At 39.9% G+C, this 20,284-nt stretch overlaps 1 protein-coding gene across 25 annotated transcripts in view; it reads right to left on the reverse strand.

The window, feature by feature from the left end:
- RIC3 (RIC3 acetylcholine receptor chaperone) overlaps nt 1-19,461 on the reverse strand; it is a 77,129-nt gene extending 57,668 nt beyond the window's left edge. For 17 of the 25 annotated variants that reach the window (XR_008537974.2, XR_008537973.2, XR_010147461.1 and 14 more), the window contains exon 1: nt 19,264-19,461. Coding sequence is in view for 7 of the 25 variants with exons in the window: in XM_063783788.1 (XP_063639858.1) it covers nt 19,264-19,387 (124 nt within the window). In the remaining 18 variants the exon portion in view is untranslated. Of the gene's footprint in view, nt 1-2,286; nt 2,336-19,263 lie in introns of all 25 variants that reach the window. The other 8 variants (XR_010147464.1, XM_063783784.1, XM_063783783.1 and 5 more) reach the window with 5 other exon arrangements.
- Between the last annotated feature and the right edge of the window lie 823 nt (nt 19,462-20,284).

The raw sequence follows: 20,284 nt of genomic DNA on the forward strand, positions 1-20,284 counted from the left end.
AGAAATGGATGGCCATAACATGAAATCCTGACTGTCCACCTGTTTAGACAATAACAGAAACCAAAGTACTACAAAGCCTCAGAGTCAAAGGGGGCCTTAAAAGTCATCCAGTCTTAATAAGTGGTGTGGGGACAGGTAGATATTCACATGTAAAAGAATAAAATTGGACCCCTATCTCATACCATATACAAAAATTAACTCAAAATGGATGAAAGACCTAATTATAAGAGCTAAAACTTTAAAATCTTACAGGAAAACATAGACATAAATCTTTGTGACTGTGGATTAGGTGACAGTTTCTTAGACAGGACACCAAAAGCACAAACAACAGAACAAAAGGTAGGCAAAGTTGATGTCATCAAAATTTAAAACTCTGGTGCTGCAAATGACACCATTAAGAAAGTGAAGACAACCCACTGAGTGGGAGAAAATATTTGCTAATCATGTATCTGAAAAGGGTTAGTATCCAAAATATATAAAGAATTCTTACCATGCAACATTAAAAAGACAAATAACCCAAGTAAAAATAAACAATTGTGGTCAGGTGTGGGGGCTCATGCTTGTAATCCCATCACTTTGGGAGGCTGAGGTGGGCAGATCATTTGAGGTCAGGAGTTCAAGACCAGCCTGGCCAACATGGTGAAACCCCGTCTCTACTAAAAATACAAAAAAATTAGATGGGCGTGGTGGTGCATGCCTGTAATTCCAGCTACTTGGGAGGCTGAGGCAGGAGAATCGCTTGAACCCAGGAGACGAAGGTTGCGATGAGCAGAGATCACACCACTGCACTCCAGCCTGGGGGACAGAAGTGAGACTCGGTCACAAAAAAAAAAAAAAAAGAGCAAGGGATCTGAATAGACATTTCTCCAAGGAAGACAAACAAATGTCCAATAAGCACAGGAAAGGATGCTTAACACCATTCGCCACCAAGGAAATGCAAATCAAACTCACGAGGAGATACCACTTCACACTGACTAGGATGGCTATAATGAAAAAGATAATAGCAAGTGTTTGAGGGATGTAAAGAAAAAGGAACTCTCATACGCTGCTAGTGGGAATGTAAAATGGTGCAGCTGCTTTGGAAAACAGTCTGGCAGTTTCTCAAAAGGTTAAACATAGAGGACCATGTGACCCAGAAATTCCACTCTTAGGTATACAGCCAGGAATATGCTCACACAAAAACTTGTACACAAATGTTCACAGCAGCATTATTCATAGTATCTAAATGTCCATCAACTGATGAATAGATAAACAAAATGTAGTATATCCACACAACACAGTATTATCCAGCCATGAAGAGGAATAAAGTACTGATCCATACTACAACATGGATGAACTCCGAAAATATTATAAGTGAATACAGCCAGTCATGGAAAGCCACATATTATATGGTTCCATTAATAAGAAATATCCAGGATAGTCAAGTCTATAGGACAGAAAGTAGACTAGTCATTACCTAGAGCTGGGGTTTGGAGGGGCGCAGAGGAAGGAAAAAGTGACTGCCTAATATGTATGAGGTTTTTGGTGGGGAGGCGTGTGATGTAAAAAGTTCTAAAATTGACTGTAGTGATAGTTGCACAACTCTACGAATATACTAAAAACTACAGTGACTGTACATTTTAAATAGGTGAATTGCATGATATGTAAATTACATCTCAATAAAGCTTTTTTTTTTTTTAAAGACAGCTAGTCTAACCACCTGTGTTTGATACTCTCATATGCTTCAAATTGTGGTCCTAATTCTGCTGAATACCTCAGGATAGAAAACAATGCTTTCCCCAGGAAGCTCATGCTACCTCTACACAGCTCTGACTGATAGGACTGTCTTTATATAGAGTTGATGAGTGAGTAACAGGAGAAAGAAAGAAAACAAAAAATAGGGTTTCAAAAAGCAATGCTGAATACAACATGATGAGGTCCGAAGAAACCTATGTTAGAACTGATTAAAGAAGTTAATTGATAAGGAAACCTGTATTAGAATTAAGGTTACTGATAACATCAAAGAGGTGTTGAAAAAGTAAAAAATACTATTTTCAAAGACAGAAGAGGGATTTGGAGAGCAATGGAACATATAGACTAGATAGCAAAAAATATGTTTTATATCCTAGAAGAAATCTGAGTACTTTATATGCGGTATCATTGTTCACATATTTACCGCTGAGCACTTAACAATGTGACAGACACTATGTCAGGCTCTGAGATTAGAATGACAAATAGAACAGAATCTCTGTCTTTAAAAAGAGCTTACAGACAGGGAGCATAGTTACAATGACATGGTAACTCTACCTTAACCGTCAAATCCAATGGCTTTTTGTCAGTTCTCACTCTTAATTTTCTGCAATACAAAAAAGTAATTATCACATAGTGGTCATTCAATAAATATTGGATTAATCTGAATAAATCCTTGTCAAATTTTCCTGCCTTAATCTCTATGGCACATTACTCTTCTCTTTTTCCACTGGTCCTTCAACCTTTTCCTTCTCAATCTCTTTCACTGGTTCTTCTTTAATCCCCTTCCCCAATACTTTGTCTCAGCCTGTTCTTTCTTTATACTTTCCTTCGGCAAACTCATTTATTCAAGGAATACACTGTAATTTCCAAAATGTGTACTTCTAGTTCTGACTTTTCCCCCAAGCTCTTGTCTCTTATTTCTTAATACAATTAGTATATATGTCTTCTTGTATGTCTACCACCTCAAGCCTAAAAATGAACTCATTTTCACCTCCTAAAACCTGCTCTCCTCTTGTATTTCCTTTCTTTGTAGATTCATTCTCTCCAAACTTCAGGCTTGAGACCTACAACCTCTGCTACCTGTGACACTTAAGATGGTAGGCAACAATGACAATGCTGCATTTGGCAAAGATTTCTCTTCTCGTAAAGTTAACAGGCCTCAACAGGTAGCAACCTCACCTCTTGGATCTTGGTACCACCATGTTTCTTAAAACTGAATAGCCCAGAATCTATAAAAAGTCAATGATTATAAAACATTTGGAAATTTCTAGCGGGAATTTTTTTTTACAAAAGAAAAATTTGAAACTATGAAATATGCCAGGTATATAAAAGTATACATACTTTATGAACATTTGTATATCCACCACCCAAATATAACTGAAGTCCCTTGTGTACTTTTCCCCCACACCCTCTCTGAGATAAACACCATTCTGATTTTGGTGCTTATTATCAGAATGCGTGCTTTTAGATTTTATTGCATTAACTATGCATCTATAAACAATATATAAGCATCTATAAACAACATATATATAATATTGCCTTGAATGTTTTAAAACTTCATATTGTGGATAGGCAGTGGTGACGGTTGCACAACAGTGTGAATGTACTTAATGCTACTGAACTGTTTACCTAAAAATGGTTACCACAATTTTAAAAAGTCCTTTATATTATGGGATTATATTGGACACATGCTTCTCCAACTTTCCTTTTCTGCCTTTTTTTCCAGGTGGGGAATCAACACTTTGGCCAAGAAATGTATCCATGTTGACATGTATAGCTCTAGTTGATTCATTTAAACTGCAATATAGCATCACATTGTATGACCATATTATAATTTATTTACCCCTTTTTCTGCTGATAAACATTTAGATTATTTTCAATTTTTCTCTATTACAAATGTTCTAGTTCACAGTTACATTACAAATAAGATTTGTGTTTTTTTAAGTTTGCTTTATTAAAAACAGCTAAAGAGATCAGAATAAAGATATCAGAACATAAAACTGTAGGTTTTCTAATCTAGAAAACAAAACGGCTATGTGACTATCTCTACAGGTACTTAAGTATTCTGTAAAAGGGAACATAACTAAATCCTAATTGTTTATTGAAAGCTTTGCCCATATTCAGGTTTCCTTAATTATTAAAATTTAATCCTAGCATTTAGCAAGGCTGAGGTGGGAAAACTGCTTGAGCCCAGGAGTTCAAGACCAGTCTGGGCAAGATGGCAAGACCTCCTCTCTAAGAAAAACTTTTATAAATCAGCCGGGTGTGGTGGCATGCACCTGTAGTCCCAGCTACTCAGGAAGCTGAGGCAAAAGGACTGCTCAAGCCCAGGAGTTTGAGGCTGTGATGAGCTATGATCACACCACCGCGCGATCAGCCTGGGCAACAGGAGACCCCATCTAAAAAAAAAAAAAAAAAAAAATTCACTTAAGTTATCATTTAAGCTTAACTAAAAACTTAATGTCAATGGATTCTGGCCAGGTGAGGTGGCTCACGTCTGTAATCCCAGCACTTTGGGAGGCCAAGGCGGGCAGATCACCTGAGGTCAGGGGTTCAAGACCAGCTTGGCCAACACGGTGAAACTCCGTCTCTACTAAAAATACAAAAATTAGCTGGGCATGGTGGCACATGCCTATAATCCCAGCTACTTGGGAAGCTAAGGCAGGAGAATCGCTTGAACCCAGGAGGCAGAGGTTGTAGTGAGCCAAAATCGCGCCACTGCACTCCAGCATAGGTGACAGTGAGACTCCATTTCAAAAAAAAAAAAAAAAAGAAAATTAATGGATTTTACAAAGTGAAGCTCTACCTTCCTTTGTTAATAACCATACCTATTGCTAAAAACAAAAACAAAAACTTCAGCACTGTTAACAAAAGAGTTTTCTGAAAGCAACATTAACTCATCTGCAGCATTTCATTCTTGGGGCAAATAAATCTATAAAGGACTGGACATGTTTCTATTTTAATAAAAAATAGAAACAGCGGTTCAAGAAAGGTCTTAAGGGGGCCAGTTCCTTAAGATAGCCAAGCTTTTCCCTAAATATTGAGGAAGCTGTAGAAGCCATATTTGATTCAGCATTACCTGAAGTAGAAGCCAAGACGATAGCTGTTTCTTCCTCACCGGTCTCCTCCAAGGGCCCTATCTTGTTACATTTCCCTTCTACCTGATTCTGCTTTGGTCTCTACTGCTTTCACATTTTCTGCTAATTTAATCAGATTTCTTTCATCTTGTATCAACCTCTCCACTCTCAATCCATCCTATCTATTACTAAAAGAGATCATTACGTGTCTAAGTTGCTTAGCACAGGGCCCCATCCACACACTCAATACACATCAATTACCACTGTTTTGTCACCAGAATAATCTTCCTAACGCACAATTCTAACTGGTCTTGCCAGTTCTCTGATCAAAAGCTTCTAATAGTTTCCACTGATGACAAGAGGCTGTATGACAGCAGAATGGAGGTAGCAGAGTGAAGTGGAATGAGTGCCACCTTTTCAGTCAGTTACTGGTTAAGATTATGGCTGTGCCTCCCACTATTTCAGTGGAGGTTAAATTAATCTTTCTAGAGCTCATTTTCATCATCTGTATAATGGGCATGATATCTACTTTCCAGAGTTTACAAGAATTACAGATTAAATAATATCATATATACAAAGCACCTAGCACATATAGTAGGTATTTAACAAATTCTGATTTTCCCTCCCCACAAACTGAATTCCTAAACAACTGAATTCCATAATCTAACCCAAAAGTGCCTCTTCACACTACTTTCCCATTACATACCACTCATTTAGTCAAACTAGGGTTCTCACCATGCTTTGAACCTGACTTTCGCCTTCTTGCTTCTGAGCCTATGCTTATCCTCCAGTGGCTTTGCTTTCCTCTCCAACTCCACATATCTAAATTCAGCCAATCCTCCAAGGCCCAGGCCAGATACTGCCCCCATGCCCCCAAAGCATTTTCTCATGCTATTCCCCATGCCTGTAAAACACACTGCTTGAGCCTCTTTAATTGCACTTACCACACTTGGCCTTAATCAAGAGTTTTATTAATGTGTCTTATAGCCTGTACTTAAATGAACTGGGAAACAAAAACAGGTAACATTTTCCACTAAGCACCATCTCTATCCAATTTTATTTGGTGTATATCATATCTGAGAACTAGAAAAGCAGCCTCTAACATCTAAAAGTTGGCCTGGTATTATCGACTAGGCATTAATACTGCTATGAGCTGGCTTGGTACTCACAGATAAGTTGTGGTGTTCTCCTGTTACACATAAGCTATTTCAGAACACCAACATTAGACAAGGCCATTCTGTGATGATGGATCAAGAAAAAAAACAAGACCACTCTGTAATCTGTCTGAACACAGACAAAACATGAACACTGTCCAAGCCACTAAATACCTAATATCCCCTAGTGCTGGGTAATGTGAACGATGGGGCTGCTTTATCAATTACAGCTTTAGCCTTTCTCTAGTTGGCCCTCCCTTTAGATAAACTGTTAAGATACCAGTCCTAGAATTTGCCTTACTTCCTGAAAGCATCTAATTCAGAGTAAAGTACCACATCCTTAAACCATCCTCCAGATCACCTAACACAAACCCAAATCCTATAATGACTTTTTCTAACAGTGCCTTATTGAGATGCCCCACAACTCCCCATGGTGTGCATTCTCCCTTGCTGCAATGAGTAATCCACTCAACTTGTTCAGCTACAGGTGTGTTCCTAGCGGTCTCAGGCTGGAAGACAAACTAAGAACTTCTTGAATAAAGGCCTAGTGTTTTATTTGTTTGGGTCCCCAGGGCAGGCTCTGGGTCTTGCCTACTACAATCTTTGCTGACCTGATTTGGATGAATTATACTGGGAGTGTTAGCCTTTATTAGAATCTCAAGATCCTGCCCAGTCATTTGTAGGGCTAAAAATAGTTTTTTACTTCATTATCCTGCCAGTTTTCAATTTTATAGTTTCTAGAATAGAAACTGGCAATTAGGATGACTGATCAAGCAAGGTATTCCATACCCACTTACCTGTACGTTTCTGAACTTGAAAAAATGCCTAATTTACACGCATTCATGGGCTCTCAAATTGTCTGTTGTTTTCTGTTCATTTCCATAATATATGAACAGGAAAATGACCCTCTGAAATCAAAATGATATCCTAATCTCTGTCCTTCAAACATTCCTTCAGAGTAGATCTCTGATGCTTCATTAGGGAAAATAAATGGTAACCAACCAAAATAATATATTTGTCTTCAGGCACTTACATACCAACACATAAGAAGCTAGTTTAAGATAACAAAGAACTATGTATGTATATGTATGTCATACATGTATATGTGTATATGTTTGTATGTGTATATTTATATACACATATACATGTATCTGTATATTTTCACATCTCAGAGAGATTAAGACTCAGTGGGACACAACTTACTTAGGGAGAACATCGTGACAAAGGGTCTGTGCTATTCCACAGGAACAGGGCCACTGGAGAGGGGCTACTAAGGAACCCTATTTATAAGCATGCAGGCAGGGTCAGCAGGAAAGATGCCCAGATACAGCGTCACTGTGGGAACACCAAAGGTTCCCAGCCAAGTAGAAGTAGTAGATAGGACTCTCTTGAAGCCACCTCTAACACAGAGTGGCACACTGTCATCTTGGAGTACTTCAACTACCCCGGAACCTATTCAAACTCTCATTCAGCTGACAATGGAACAACTGACAAGTTCTTGACCAAGTGTGCTGACATTTTTATGTTCCACAGGTACATAGGGAGAGCAGAGGAACTGCTACTCTGATCAGAGAAGAAACTCTGATGAAATGAAAGGAGAACCTCAGGAGAATGAGATCTTAGTGTTTCTGACAACAAAGTAGGAATAGTGTAGCACAAACTCTAGGAAGCCAGAGTTAAGAAGTTTTTTGTTTGTTTGTTTTTTGTTTTATTTTGAGATGGAGTCTCTGTCACCCAGGCTGGAGGGCAGTGGCACGATCTCGGGTCACTGCTTTGCCTCCCAGGTTCAAGTGATTCTCCTGCCTCAGCCTCTCAAGTAGCTGGGACCACAGGCATGCATCACCTTGCCTGGCTAATTTTTGTATTTTTAGTAGAGACAGGGTTTCACCATGTTGGCCAGGCTGGTCTTGAACTCCTGATCTCAGGCGATCTGTCTGCCTCAGCCTCCCAAAGTGCTAGGATTACAGGTGTGAGCCACCGTGCCTGGCCCAGAGTTAAGAAGTTTTAAAAACAGACATAATGCCATGGCACGAGACGCTCTCTGAGAGGAAAGCCCTTAAAATGCCTTTCTATATGGGCACTTCAAAAATTCTCAGGCAGGTAGGAACAGCAGAGGAAAAAAAAAGTAGATGTGCAGGTAGCTCTTCTAAAAGGACAGAAAAGATGAACAGACAGACACGTAAGTAATCAGCATGAAAGAGTGGCAAGACTTGGAAGAGTGACGTGAGGAGGCCAAGGCCCAAAATAAATCCAGATTTACAAAAAGGCCAGCAAAAGGAAAAGGGGTGTTTTTAGTGATGTTTAGAGAAAAAAGGCAATTTGCCTTAGGATAAAACGTAATGGTAAGAAAACAGAACTTGCCAACTTCCATTTTGCTTCTATATCTAAGGGGATAAATTTCTGGTGCAGTGGAGAATGAACAATTCTAAGGACAAAAGTAAAGTCCCAGAGGAGGATAAATTCAAGTCTATTCACTAAATAATTTCTATCAAGAGAACTGGGAAAACTTCCAAATAAGGTCACTGAACTAAAGAAAAATTTAAGAAATTATGTTGGTAAAAAGTGAAGTCTTAAAAGAATGGAGATAGAGAACTACTGTTCCAGTCTGAGGAAAGTAGAAAGTGGATGACAAACTCTACAAACTACAGAGAAGTGAACATGTTGTAACCCTTGGGCTAGATTCTAAAAAGGACTCTTAAATTTTTTTGAACGGATATGGAAGGGAAAAGAAAGTACTTTTCTTCTGATTATAAAAGAAATGCATACCTACAGAAAACTGAGAAAGTACAGAAAAATTTAAAGAACAACCCCTCGTAATTACATGATCTAGAAATATCCACTGTTAAAATGCTGACTTCTTTTTTTTATTATTATTATACTTTAAGTTCTAGGGTACATTTGCACAATGTGCAGGTTTGTTACATATGTATACATGTGCCATGTTGGTGTGCTGCACCCATTAACTTGTCATTTACATTAGGTATATCTCCTAATGCTATCCCTCCCCACCCCTACCCGGCAACAGTCCCTGGTGTGTGATGTTCCCCTTCCTGTGAAAATGCTGACATCTTTCTAGTGAGTATATATCTTTACTTTTCACTTGTATCATACAATGTTCCCATGTCATTTAAAACTCTTCATGAATATAAATTACTGAATTCATAATAGTCTATCACATGGATGCATGATCATTTATGTAACCATAATGAATGTAATAATAATAAGGTAATGGCTTACAAATGCTAATAGCGGAAGTCATGATCCCTAGGAGCCAGCTCTCATTAATTAACTCACTCTTTTACTCGGTCAATAAATATTTATTGTCTACTTACGTGCAGGCCTCATCTAAAGCTGGACACACAGCTATGAACAAAACAAATATAAATCCTTATCCTCACGGAGCCTCCTTTTTTTTTTTTTTTTTTTTAAGATGGAGTCTCACTCTGTCACCCAGGCTGGAGTGCAGTGGCACGATCTCAGCTCACTGCAACCTCCGCCTCGTGGGTTCAAGCAATTCTCTGCCTCAGCCTCCCGAATAGCTGGGATTACAGGCATCTGCCACCACGCCCAGCGAATTTTTGTATTTTTAGTAGAGACGGCGTTTCACCATGTTGGCCAGGCTGGTCTTGAACTCCTGACCTTGTGATCCACCCGCCTTGGCCTCCCAAAGTGCTGGGATTACAGGCGTGAGCCACCGCGCTCGGCCACAGAGCCTCCTTTCTAAGTAGGAAAAGAGACAATAAACAAGATAATGATAAATACTAGGAGAAAAAATAAGACAGGGAGAAGGGGTAGGACCGTGTTGGAAGTTAAGATTTTAGCTGGAATGGCCAGAGAAGGCATCAGGAAATGCAGTTTGAGAGAAAACATGAAGATGAAGGGAAAGGCACATGGATATCCAAAAGAAGAGCATTTCAAACAATGTTAACAGCAAATGCAAAGGCACTGAAGTGGGAACATGCTTGGCATATTCAAGGAACAGTGAGGAGGCAGCCAGTGTGGCCACAACAAAGTGAGAAAGATAGAAAAGTAGAAGCAAATGGGGAAGAGAATTACATAGGGCCTTTTGGGTCATGTATAGACTATCTTTTCATCTAAGCCAGGAAGCCACTGTAGAGTTTTGAGGAGGGGAGAGATGTGAGTTGACTTAAGCTTCAACATAATACTATATGGCAGCTATATTGAGAATAGACTGAAGTGGGGAAGGAGGAAGGAGGCAAACCAGGGTGACAGAGTAAGATGGAATAGAGCAACCAAATAACCAACTGGTTGAATGACCCTAAACAAAACATTTCCATGAATACAGTGGTGGGACTCTAAAGGCAGTTTTAAATGACTAATACATTTAAAAAAATAATTTGACCTATCAAGAAAACATGCTGAGGCTGGGCATGGTGGCTCATGTCTGTAACTCCAGCACTTTGGGAGGCCAAGGCAGGCAGATCATCTGAGGTCAGGGGTTCGAGACCAGCCTGGCCAACATGGTGAAACTCCGTCTCTACTAAAAATACAAAAAAAATTAGCCAGGCGTGGTGGTGGACGCCTGTAATCCCAGCTTCTCAGGAGGATGAGGCAGGAGAATTGCTTGAACTTGGGAGGCAGAGGTTGCAGTGAACTCAGATCCTGCCACTACACTCCAGCCTGAGAAAAAACAAACAAAAAGAGAAAACATGCTGATCATAATCAAAGGTAAAATTGTAAAAAAAGAAAGAAAAAAAGAAAAATTATAACATGGTGGGAAAAATTTGAACACCAACTAGATATTTAATGACATCAAGGAAGTATTGACTTTTTAGGTGTGACAATGGTATTGTGGCTACATTTTAATAAGAATCTGTTTTTAGAGATGCATACTGAAGCATTTAAGGATGAAAAATGATCCAATGTCTAGGATTTGCTTCAAAATAATCCAGTGAATGGGGGGAAAAGTGGGTGGGGATACCCATGACACAAGACTGACCATGTATTGATGGCTGCTGAAGCAGGATGATATGGATTCATTTTACTCCTCTCTCAACTTTTGCTTATGTTTGAAAATGTCTTTAACAAAAAGTTTTTTAAAAATCAAGAATGGCACACAGCTAAGAAATGGTAAGCAAATACATTGAATGAAACATTGAATGCTCTGAAAAAATTTCAAGAGCTAGAATTCTTGGCCAAATTTAAACAAATAAAATGCAACAAGGAAAACTACAAATTCCTACATTTCATTCCGAAACATCAAGTGAACAGCAGAAAATAAACAAAACCTAGATGAGCAGCTCCTATTAAAAAGAAGAAAAAAAGGCTCAGAATTCTAACATACAGCAAAGTCAGCAAGGAAAATGCTAAAAACTAAAGCAATCCCCAGAAAGCATTAAGTATAGAAGAAGAAGAGTGCAGGGAAACAACAGTTTGCTCTTTCATGAACTGTCTTAGATATGCTGTTATTTGCAGTTCTAAGAGCCTCTTCTGAGAGGGCTGTGTTCAAATACTTGCACCTAGGTCATACCAGGAATGGATGAGGGAGCTAGGATGTTAACACAGGAAAGAAGACTGAAGAAAGGGACATAATACTACTTTTCCAATTCCTGGATTAATCATCTTACACCTGTAAACCAAAAAGTATCTGGGACAGGCCTCAATCAATTTAGAAGTTTATTTTGCCAACGTTAAGGACATGCCCAGGAGAGAGGTCTGTCCCTTTCTCCAAAGATGATTTTGACGGCTTCAATATTTCAAGGGGAAAAGTGAGCTGGAGGGGAAAGAAGGGTATGGTAATCTATATGTTGCAAGAGAAAAGGAGCAGGTAGAGGAATAGTCAATTATGTATTCATCTGGTGCTCAGTAAATCGGCACTTTACGTAAGATACGGTGAACATAGAGTAGCTACCTGCAGAGATATTTAATTTTTTATCTGTAGCTACCTGCTTAGGAACAAAAGGAAAGGCAGTTTCTTGCATGACTCAGCTTTCAGCTTAATTTTTTCCTTTTGGCATACTGAACTGGGGTCCCAAGTTTTTATTTTCTTTTCACACACCTTTAATCTACTTTTCCTCCATTCCTATTTTGGCAAAGGAAATCACCATCTATCCCTTCACCTAAACCTGAGAATAATCCAGATGTCTCCCTCTCCCTCACTTTCCCATTCTATTTAAAAATGTCTCTTAAAATTATTCTCTTCCCTCCAATCTATCCATTGATAACCTCTCTTGCTCTAATATCCATATTTTCCTTTGGGAACTCCTCTCAACTCCAGAGTGGATTCATCAGTATATTCTTTCTACCCACAGCACCACAAGTTAACTTAATTCAAGCCATTAACGTGAATGGATATGTTTGCTGGAACTTCTGGGAAAGAATCTTGGGAGTGAGGCTGGAAGGTGAGAGTGATGGAGGACTTAAAAGAAAAGAGGCCTGGAGCTGTGCCCAGCAAAGTGCTGTAATCCCAGCATGTTAGGAGGCTGAGGTGGGACAATGACTTGAGGCCAGGAGTTCCAGGCCAGCTCTACACACATACATATATAAATGAGGCACTCTCACTTTCTCTGGGCAATAGAATGTGAGGAGGTAATGTCCGAAACTTTTGCAACCATTGTTACTACCCTGATAGAGCAGCCAGAGTACAGAACCAACTTGAGAATGAACCCAGAGTGAAAAAGACACAGAAAATAAGAGCTAGAGCCCCAGTGTGACAACTGTGAGTCTCTGGTTCAAACCATACTGCAAGACATTTCTAACACAGGGTCTTTTCATTTACACAAGTCAATAAATTCCCTGTCTTAGTCAAGCTGACTTTTCTGTCACTTGTCACAAGCACCCTAACTGATGAGCCCAATGACAATGACTTGGTGATGCTCATGATGTCTCAACTGGATGACTACAACAATCTTCTCCCTGAAGAAATCCTCACAACGCAGTGTCTACACTGCTGCCAGGGTGTCCTTTCTAAAACCAGGTTAAATGTTTCTCTTCTCCTTACACACTCAATGATGCCTCATCTGCCTTTAGAATAAAACCCAATCTCCTTAAGAATGACAGAAAAAAACCTTCACAATTTGGCCCATGCCAACTTCTCTGGTGTCTTCTCTCACAACTCTAAGGATACTTCAAGGCTCCATGCTTCTTCTTCTTTTTTTTTTTTTTTTTCTTTTTTTGAGACAGAGTCTCACTCTGTCGCCCAGGCTGGAATGCAGTGGTGGGATCTCAGCTCACTGCAACCTCCAACTCCCAGTTTCAAGCAATTCTCCTGCTTCAGCCTCCCAAGTAGCTGGAATTACAGGCGTGCACCACTAGACTGGGCTAATTTTTATATTTTTAGTAGAGACAGGGTTTCTCCGTGTTGGCCAGGCTGGTCTCGAACTCCTGGCCTCAAGCAATCTACCTGCCTTGGGCTCCCCAAGTGCTGGGATTATAGACATGAGCCACCGTGCCTGGCCCTAAGTTTCTTTGCTCTGTATTTCTTCTACCTAGAATGCCCTTCTTTTTCATCTGGATTATTTAAAAACACACACACACACACACACACACACACACACACAAAAAACAAAACACTTTAAGAACTGCCTCCTCAATTTAGCCAAGGAAGGTAAAGCTGGGTTAACATCTAAATTTCAATTAATGTAATATGCCACATCAGTAAAGGACAAAACTCACATAATCATCTCATAATCATCTCAACAGACATAGAAAAAAGTATTTGATAAAATTCAATACCCCTTCATAATGAAAAACACTCAGCAAACTAAGAATACAAGGGAACTTCCTCAACCTGAAAACAGGCATCTACGAAATGCCCCCAGATAACATTACATATGCTAGTAAAGCATACTTCTTAAGATCAAGGACAAGAAAGGATGTTTGTTCTTACCACTTCTATTCAACATTGCACTAAAGGTTCCAGCTAGGGCAGTTAGGCCAAAAAAAGTAAAAATAAAAATAAAAGGCATTCAGATTAAAAAAAAAAAGTAAAACTATCTCTATATGCAGACAAGTTCAGCGAGGTGACAAGATACAGTATCAATATACAAAAACTAATTGTCTATACACTAAGGAACAATCTGAAAACAAAATTTATAACAACATCAAAAAGAATAAAATACTTATGAATATATTTAACAAAATAAGACTTTCACACTAAAAACTACAATCTCCTTTAAAATAAATTAAAGACCTAAATAAATAAAAAAGAAATCCTCTGTTCATAGATTGAAAGATTTAATATTGGTAAGATGGCAGTACTCTCCAAATTGCTTCAGTTCACTCTAACAAAATCCCAACTGGCATTTTTTTTTTTTTTTTTTTTGGCAGAAACTAAAGTGATGATCCAAAATTCCTATGGAAATGCTAGGTGGTCACAGGACCCAAAATAGCAAAACAATCTTGAAAAAGAAGAGCAAAGTTGGAGGACACATTTCACGATTTCATAACTTAGAAAACTACAATAATTAAGACAGCATGGTACTGGCATAAGGATAAGTGCATAAATTAATGTAATATAATTGAGAGTCCAGAAACAAACTCTTACATTTAGAGTCAACTGATTTGACATGGCTGCCAGAACAATTTAATGAGAAAAGAAGAGTCTTTTCAACAAATGGTGCTGGGGCAACTATATATCCACATGAAGTTGGACTCCTACCTTACCTATATACACAAATTAATTCAAAGGGATCAAAGACTTAACTGCAGAAGCAAAAACTATAAAACTTGAAAACATAGGCATAAATCTTCATGACCTTGGATTTGGCAATTTGTCTCAGATATGACACCAAAAGCAGGAGAAACAAAAGAAAAAAGTAGATAAATTGGACTTCGTCAGAGAAAATGTAAAACTTTTCTTATTCAAAGGGCACCATCAAGAAAGTGAAGGCAACCACTGAATGGAAGAAAATATTTGCAAATCATATATCTGATAATAGATTTGTACCTAGAATATACAAAGAACTCTTACAACTCAACAATAAAGACAAGAGGCCAAGTGTGGTGGCTCACACCTGTAATCCCAGTGGTTCAGGAGGCCAAGGTGGGAGGATCACTTGAGGCCAAAAGTTCAAGACCAGCCTGGGAAATATAGTGAGAGCCTCATCTCTGCCAAAAAATTTAAAAATTAGCCAGGTATGGTGGCACACACCTGTAGTCCTAGTTACCTGGGAGGGTAAGGTGGGAGAATCACTTGAGCCCAGGAGTTTGGGGCTGCAGTGAGCAATGATGGCACCACTGTACTCCAGCCTCTGCACCAGAGTGAGACCCTGTCTCTCTCAAAAAAAAAAAAAAAAAAAAAAAAAAGACAAGTAATCTGACTTTTAAAGAGGGTTAAAAGGACCTGAATAGACGTTTCTCCAAAACAAGATATACAAATAGACAAAGAGTGAATAAACACACAAAAAATGCTCAATGTCATTAGTTACCAGGGAAATGCAAATAAAATCACAATGAGATACCATTTCATTCCCACTAGGATGGCCATAATCAAGAAGACAGATAACAAACAAGTATTGACAAGAAACCAGAAGCCCTCTTACACTGCTGGTGGTCATGTAAAATGGTACAGCTGCTTTGGAAAATGGTCTGGCAGTTCCTCAAAAGGTTAAACATGTAATAACCATACGACCTAGAAATTCCACGCTTAGTTCCAGCCACACTGGAATGCTCACATTTTCCAAATGTATACACTCAAGACAAATGAAAACATTAAGTCTACACAAAAATTTGTACACAGATATCAGTAGCAACATTATTCATAATAGCTAAAAGGCAAAAATTCAATGTCCATCAATTGATTAATGAATAAATGAAATGTGGTATATCCACACAATGAAATATTATTCAGCCATAAAAAAAGTACTGCTACATGCTACAACATGGATGAAGCTTGAAAACATTATGCTAGTTAAAAGACGTCAGTCACAAAAGATCAGATATTATATGATTCCATTTATACCAAATGTCCAGAACAGGCAAATCTATAGAGACATAAAGTAGATCAGTGGTTGCCTAGGGCTGGAGGTGGGCTGGGGGATTTGTGGAGTAATAGCTAAAAAGTACAGGGTTTCTTTGGGGGCTGAAGAAATATTCTAAAATTGGTTGTAGTGATGGTTGTACAACTCTGAATATGCTGAAACCCAATAAATTGTACACTTTAAGTGGGTGAATTGTATGATATATAAATTAGATCTCAAGAAAGCTGTTATCAAAAAAAAAAGACTTCCCTCCTCTATGTTCTATGAAACCTGTTTTTTTTTGTTTTGTTTTTTTTTTTTTGGCAGAGTCTCACTGTGTTGCCCAGGCTGCAGTGCAGTTACACAATCACACCTCACTGTAGCCTTGACCTCCAAATTTCAAACGATCCTCCCACCTCAGCCTACAGAGTAGCTGGGGCTACAGGTGCACACCACCATGCCCAGCTAATTGAAAAAAAAACAAACTTTTTTTTGTAGAGATGGGGGTCTTGTTATGTTGCCCAAGCTGGTCTCGAACTCCCAGGCTCAAGCAATCCTTCCACCACAGCCTTTCAAAGTGCTGGGATTACAGGCATGAGCTGTCACACCTGGTTTATGAAACCCTTCTTAAGTCCCAATAACACTGACCATTGCATACATGTCTTCATTGTTCCCTGCGCAGACTTGAGTAACTGTGACTGACACTCTTGCATGTATCTGCTAACATGTCTGTTTTGCATTTATCTGTTGACATGTCTACTTTCCTTTACTAAACTGTGGCCGCCTCAAAGCACAGAGTTCGCTCATTTTTTCTTGGAATACACAGTGTCTATACACTGTGTGCACAGTATGTGATATGGTACATCATAAATATTTGTTAAAAGACTATCTTAAAGGCTTTCGTGCGGAAAGGGAACTGTGCTTGTTTCATGCACATCAATGGGCAAAAATGGAAGACATAACAACATGTATTTTTAAGAATTTTCAAATACTCAGGGTTATTCCTTTCTTCAAAGCAGGGATTTCTAGGTTCTGAGAATTCTCTGAATTGATACTGAAATTCTGAGTACAATAAGAGTATGTACCTTTTTCTAGAGAGAACATACAGTTTTAGGCTGAGTGCAGTTGCTCAAGCCTGTAATCCTAGCACTTTGGAAGGCTGAGGCAGAAGGATCACTTGAACCCATGAGTTCGACACCAGCCTGGGCAATACAATGAGACCCCCATCTCTACCAAAAACAAAAAAATTTTTTTAATTAGCCAGGCGTGGTGGCATGTGCCTGTAGTCCCAGTTACTTGGGAGGCTGAGGTGGGAGGATCAGTTGAGCCCTAGAAGTAGAGGCTGCAGTGAGCTGTGATCATGACTCTGCACTCCAGCCTGGGTGACAGAGTGAGACCCAGGGAAAGGGAAAGGGGGCCAGGAAGAGAGGAAAGGGGGGAGGGAGGGACACAGAGAGGAAGGAGAGAGAAAGAAAGAAAATACATAGCTTTTATAAGATTCTCAAAGGCGTATGTAACCCCAAAATGGTTAAGATTTATTGCTGCAAGTTTCAGTTACTGGAATGTACCATTCAAGGTAAGTTTTTTCCTAGGTTATACTACTTAAGTAGCTTCTCCTTGTCAAAAACAGAATTTACAGTATTGGTAGCTTAATAATCTTAAAGTATTTATTGACTGCCCATTATATGCCAGGTACTGAAGAAACAGTGGTAAACAAGACAAAGTCCCTACCCTTGCAAACTTACATTCTAGAAGGTGAAGACAAAAAAACAAACAAGTAAACACTTAAGAATATTCCATATCATATAGTGATGCCTATCATGAAGAATATAAAACATGATAAAATAGAGAATGATGGGAGAAAAGAGTTATTTTAGTTAGTGTCATCAGGGGAAGTCTCTCTGAGGAGGTTTCATTTGAGCAGAAATTTGAATGATGAGAAGGGCACTGAGGGAAAAGCACAGCACTTCAGGAATAAAGAGAACTGAAGGTACAAAGATCCTAACATGAGAACACTCAATACCAACACTTGAGTTCTCAAGGGAACAACCCATGTCTAATCTCCACTCTACATTTTCTACAACGTTCAGAAGAGTGTCTCCCACTCACAGTCAATAGTACTTGTTCAAGATGATTCACCATAATGGAAAGTAAAAAAAAAAAAAAAAAAAAAAAAGTTTTCGAAGAATCTTCACTGTTCAGGTTCATCATGAATTTACTCTTCTTCAAGGTAGACAATATCATTAGACAAAGCAGGTAAAAATATTTGGGATTATTGCAATAAGACAGAAAGGAAAAAAAAGAACAAATACGCAAAGATGTTTTATAAGTCCCTCCCAAGTGGATAGTCTTACAAGCATAAAGATTATCAGGCAAATTCTGTAAACAGAATTATGTGTTCAATCTGCCCTCCACCCCTAAAGCTTGGTGCTTTGCATTTATAGTGTGTATGATGCTCAAGAGAATGGAACTACAGTCAATGTGCATAAAGCGGACGGAAGTGGATTACAGTTCAAAAGGAGCTGTCCAGCAATCAACAGTTTAAACATTACTGGAAGTGTTCAGACACCGTAAAATCATGTCTCAAAGATATTACAAGGATATTTACAGGAGAAAGTTACCAGTAGAACTTCATGACCTATAGAAAACTGTTCTGGTTCCTTCTCCCAGCCTTCAGCACCGTGCCTTTACACTCATTCTGTAAAAGGCCCCAGTGCAGCTAAGAGGATGAATTTTTAAACACCACATACATCATGCCAACAACGAAGAATTAACAGAGAAATACTGTTTCAATAAGGGGAACGTAATAATTTGTTCATAACCACCTCAGTAACTGAAACTGGGGTTACTAAAATCTTCAAGATATATTTTTAAAGGCACAAGAAGAGCCTGAAGCAGTGAGCGCCCAGCACCAAGTTGAAAAAACATAACGACTTAAGGTTTGCTGTACCAATTCCATTTGCCTTGATTTCGTACCAAGCGGCGCGTCAGAAAGTACACGGAAAACCTAAAGAGGGAAACCCAACTGGGAACCCTTGACTCAAAGCACGTGAACAAACGGTGACGAGATGAGTTAAGCCAGTGGGGTAAGACAGCAGGGACTGCGCGTAAACGGGAGTACGCAAGGCCACCTAGAGGATGCCCAGACCTGCATGCATACGTTCCTGGCCCTTCCAGCAGCAGAACCATCTGGGCCGCCACCCGCTGATAACAACGGAACCGTGGGCATTGGCCCTTCAACGCCGTCTCGCCCGCCCTCTCCAGTCAGTTTGGTGGATATTTCGGTGAAGGCTGCAGACTCTCAGAGTCACCCCTCCCTCAAGCAGCGTTCTCCGTACTCTTCGGCGCCGGGAAGCTCAGAGGGAGCTGGCCTGCTCTTACCTTCAGGTGTCGGCGGCGGCTCCTGCCGCTTCCCGCGGGACAGGAAGGCCTTGGGCAGCAGCAGCGACAGTGCCAGGACAAGCCCAGAAGCCAGAGCGACTCTCTGCACTGTGGAGTACGCCATGACTGCTCACGGTGGTCGCAGGTGCAGACGCCAGCCGGAACCGGAACCGGAACCGGAGCACGGGCTGCCGCTCCCGACCGAACCGCGGGCGGCGCGGACGGCGTCGCGCGAGGGACAAGGTGCGCGAGGCGCACGCATCTTCACCTCCACTGTCGGGAGCTGACCTGCTCCTCCCGCGTGGTTACCCGTCGCTGTAAATGGTACCCTCGCCTTCCCGTTCATACTAACTAAAAACTCCTCCCTCACTCCCCATGTTCATCTTTTACTGAGTCCTGTGCATTCTACCGCCTACACATCCGGCGGTCGTGCCCGGATCTCTATCCCCACTTACCACCACTGCCCCCCACCCACCCGTAGATCACAACATCCAGTTTCTCCTCATCTCCATGAACTCGCTGTCTTCCAGCTTCCACTCATGCCCCTCGCATTCATTATCCGTCTGCAGCCACAGGTGATAATGCTAAAACACAAGACTAATTCTCTTTCTCTCCAGCTTAAACCTTTTAACTCTCCATTATCTTCAGAACAATAGTTAAACTCCTTTCTATAACCTCAACGCCCTGCATGATCTGGTCTTACCAATGCTCCTTCCAAACTGGATGATTTGCTATTTCTTTAGCATATTGCTTGTCTTCAGGGAAGCTTTGCTTGTCCTGTTCCCACTGCCTGGAAAATTCCTGACACCATCTCCAGTTGTCAAAAACTTCTCTGAAGAACAGCTTAAAAACACTGCTCTCTCGAAACGTTTTCAGTCAGCCTCTCCTTTCTCTACAATCCCACCGTTCTTTGTTACTCTCTTCATTCGTTCATTTAACATTATTTTAGTTTTTACTATGTATTAGACCCTCAACTTGGCACTACAGGGTCTGACGAATAAAATGGATTCCCTTTGTAGGA

Source organism: Pan troglodytes, chromosome 9 (assembly GCF_028858775.2).
Source record: "Pan troglodytes isolate AG18354 chromosome 9, NHGRI_mPanTro3-v2.0_pri, whole genome shotgun sequence".
Taxonomy (NCBI): domain Eukaryota; kingdom Metazoa; phylum Chordata; class Mammalia; order Primates; family Hominidae; genus Pan; species Pan troglodytes.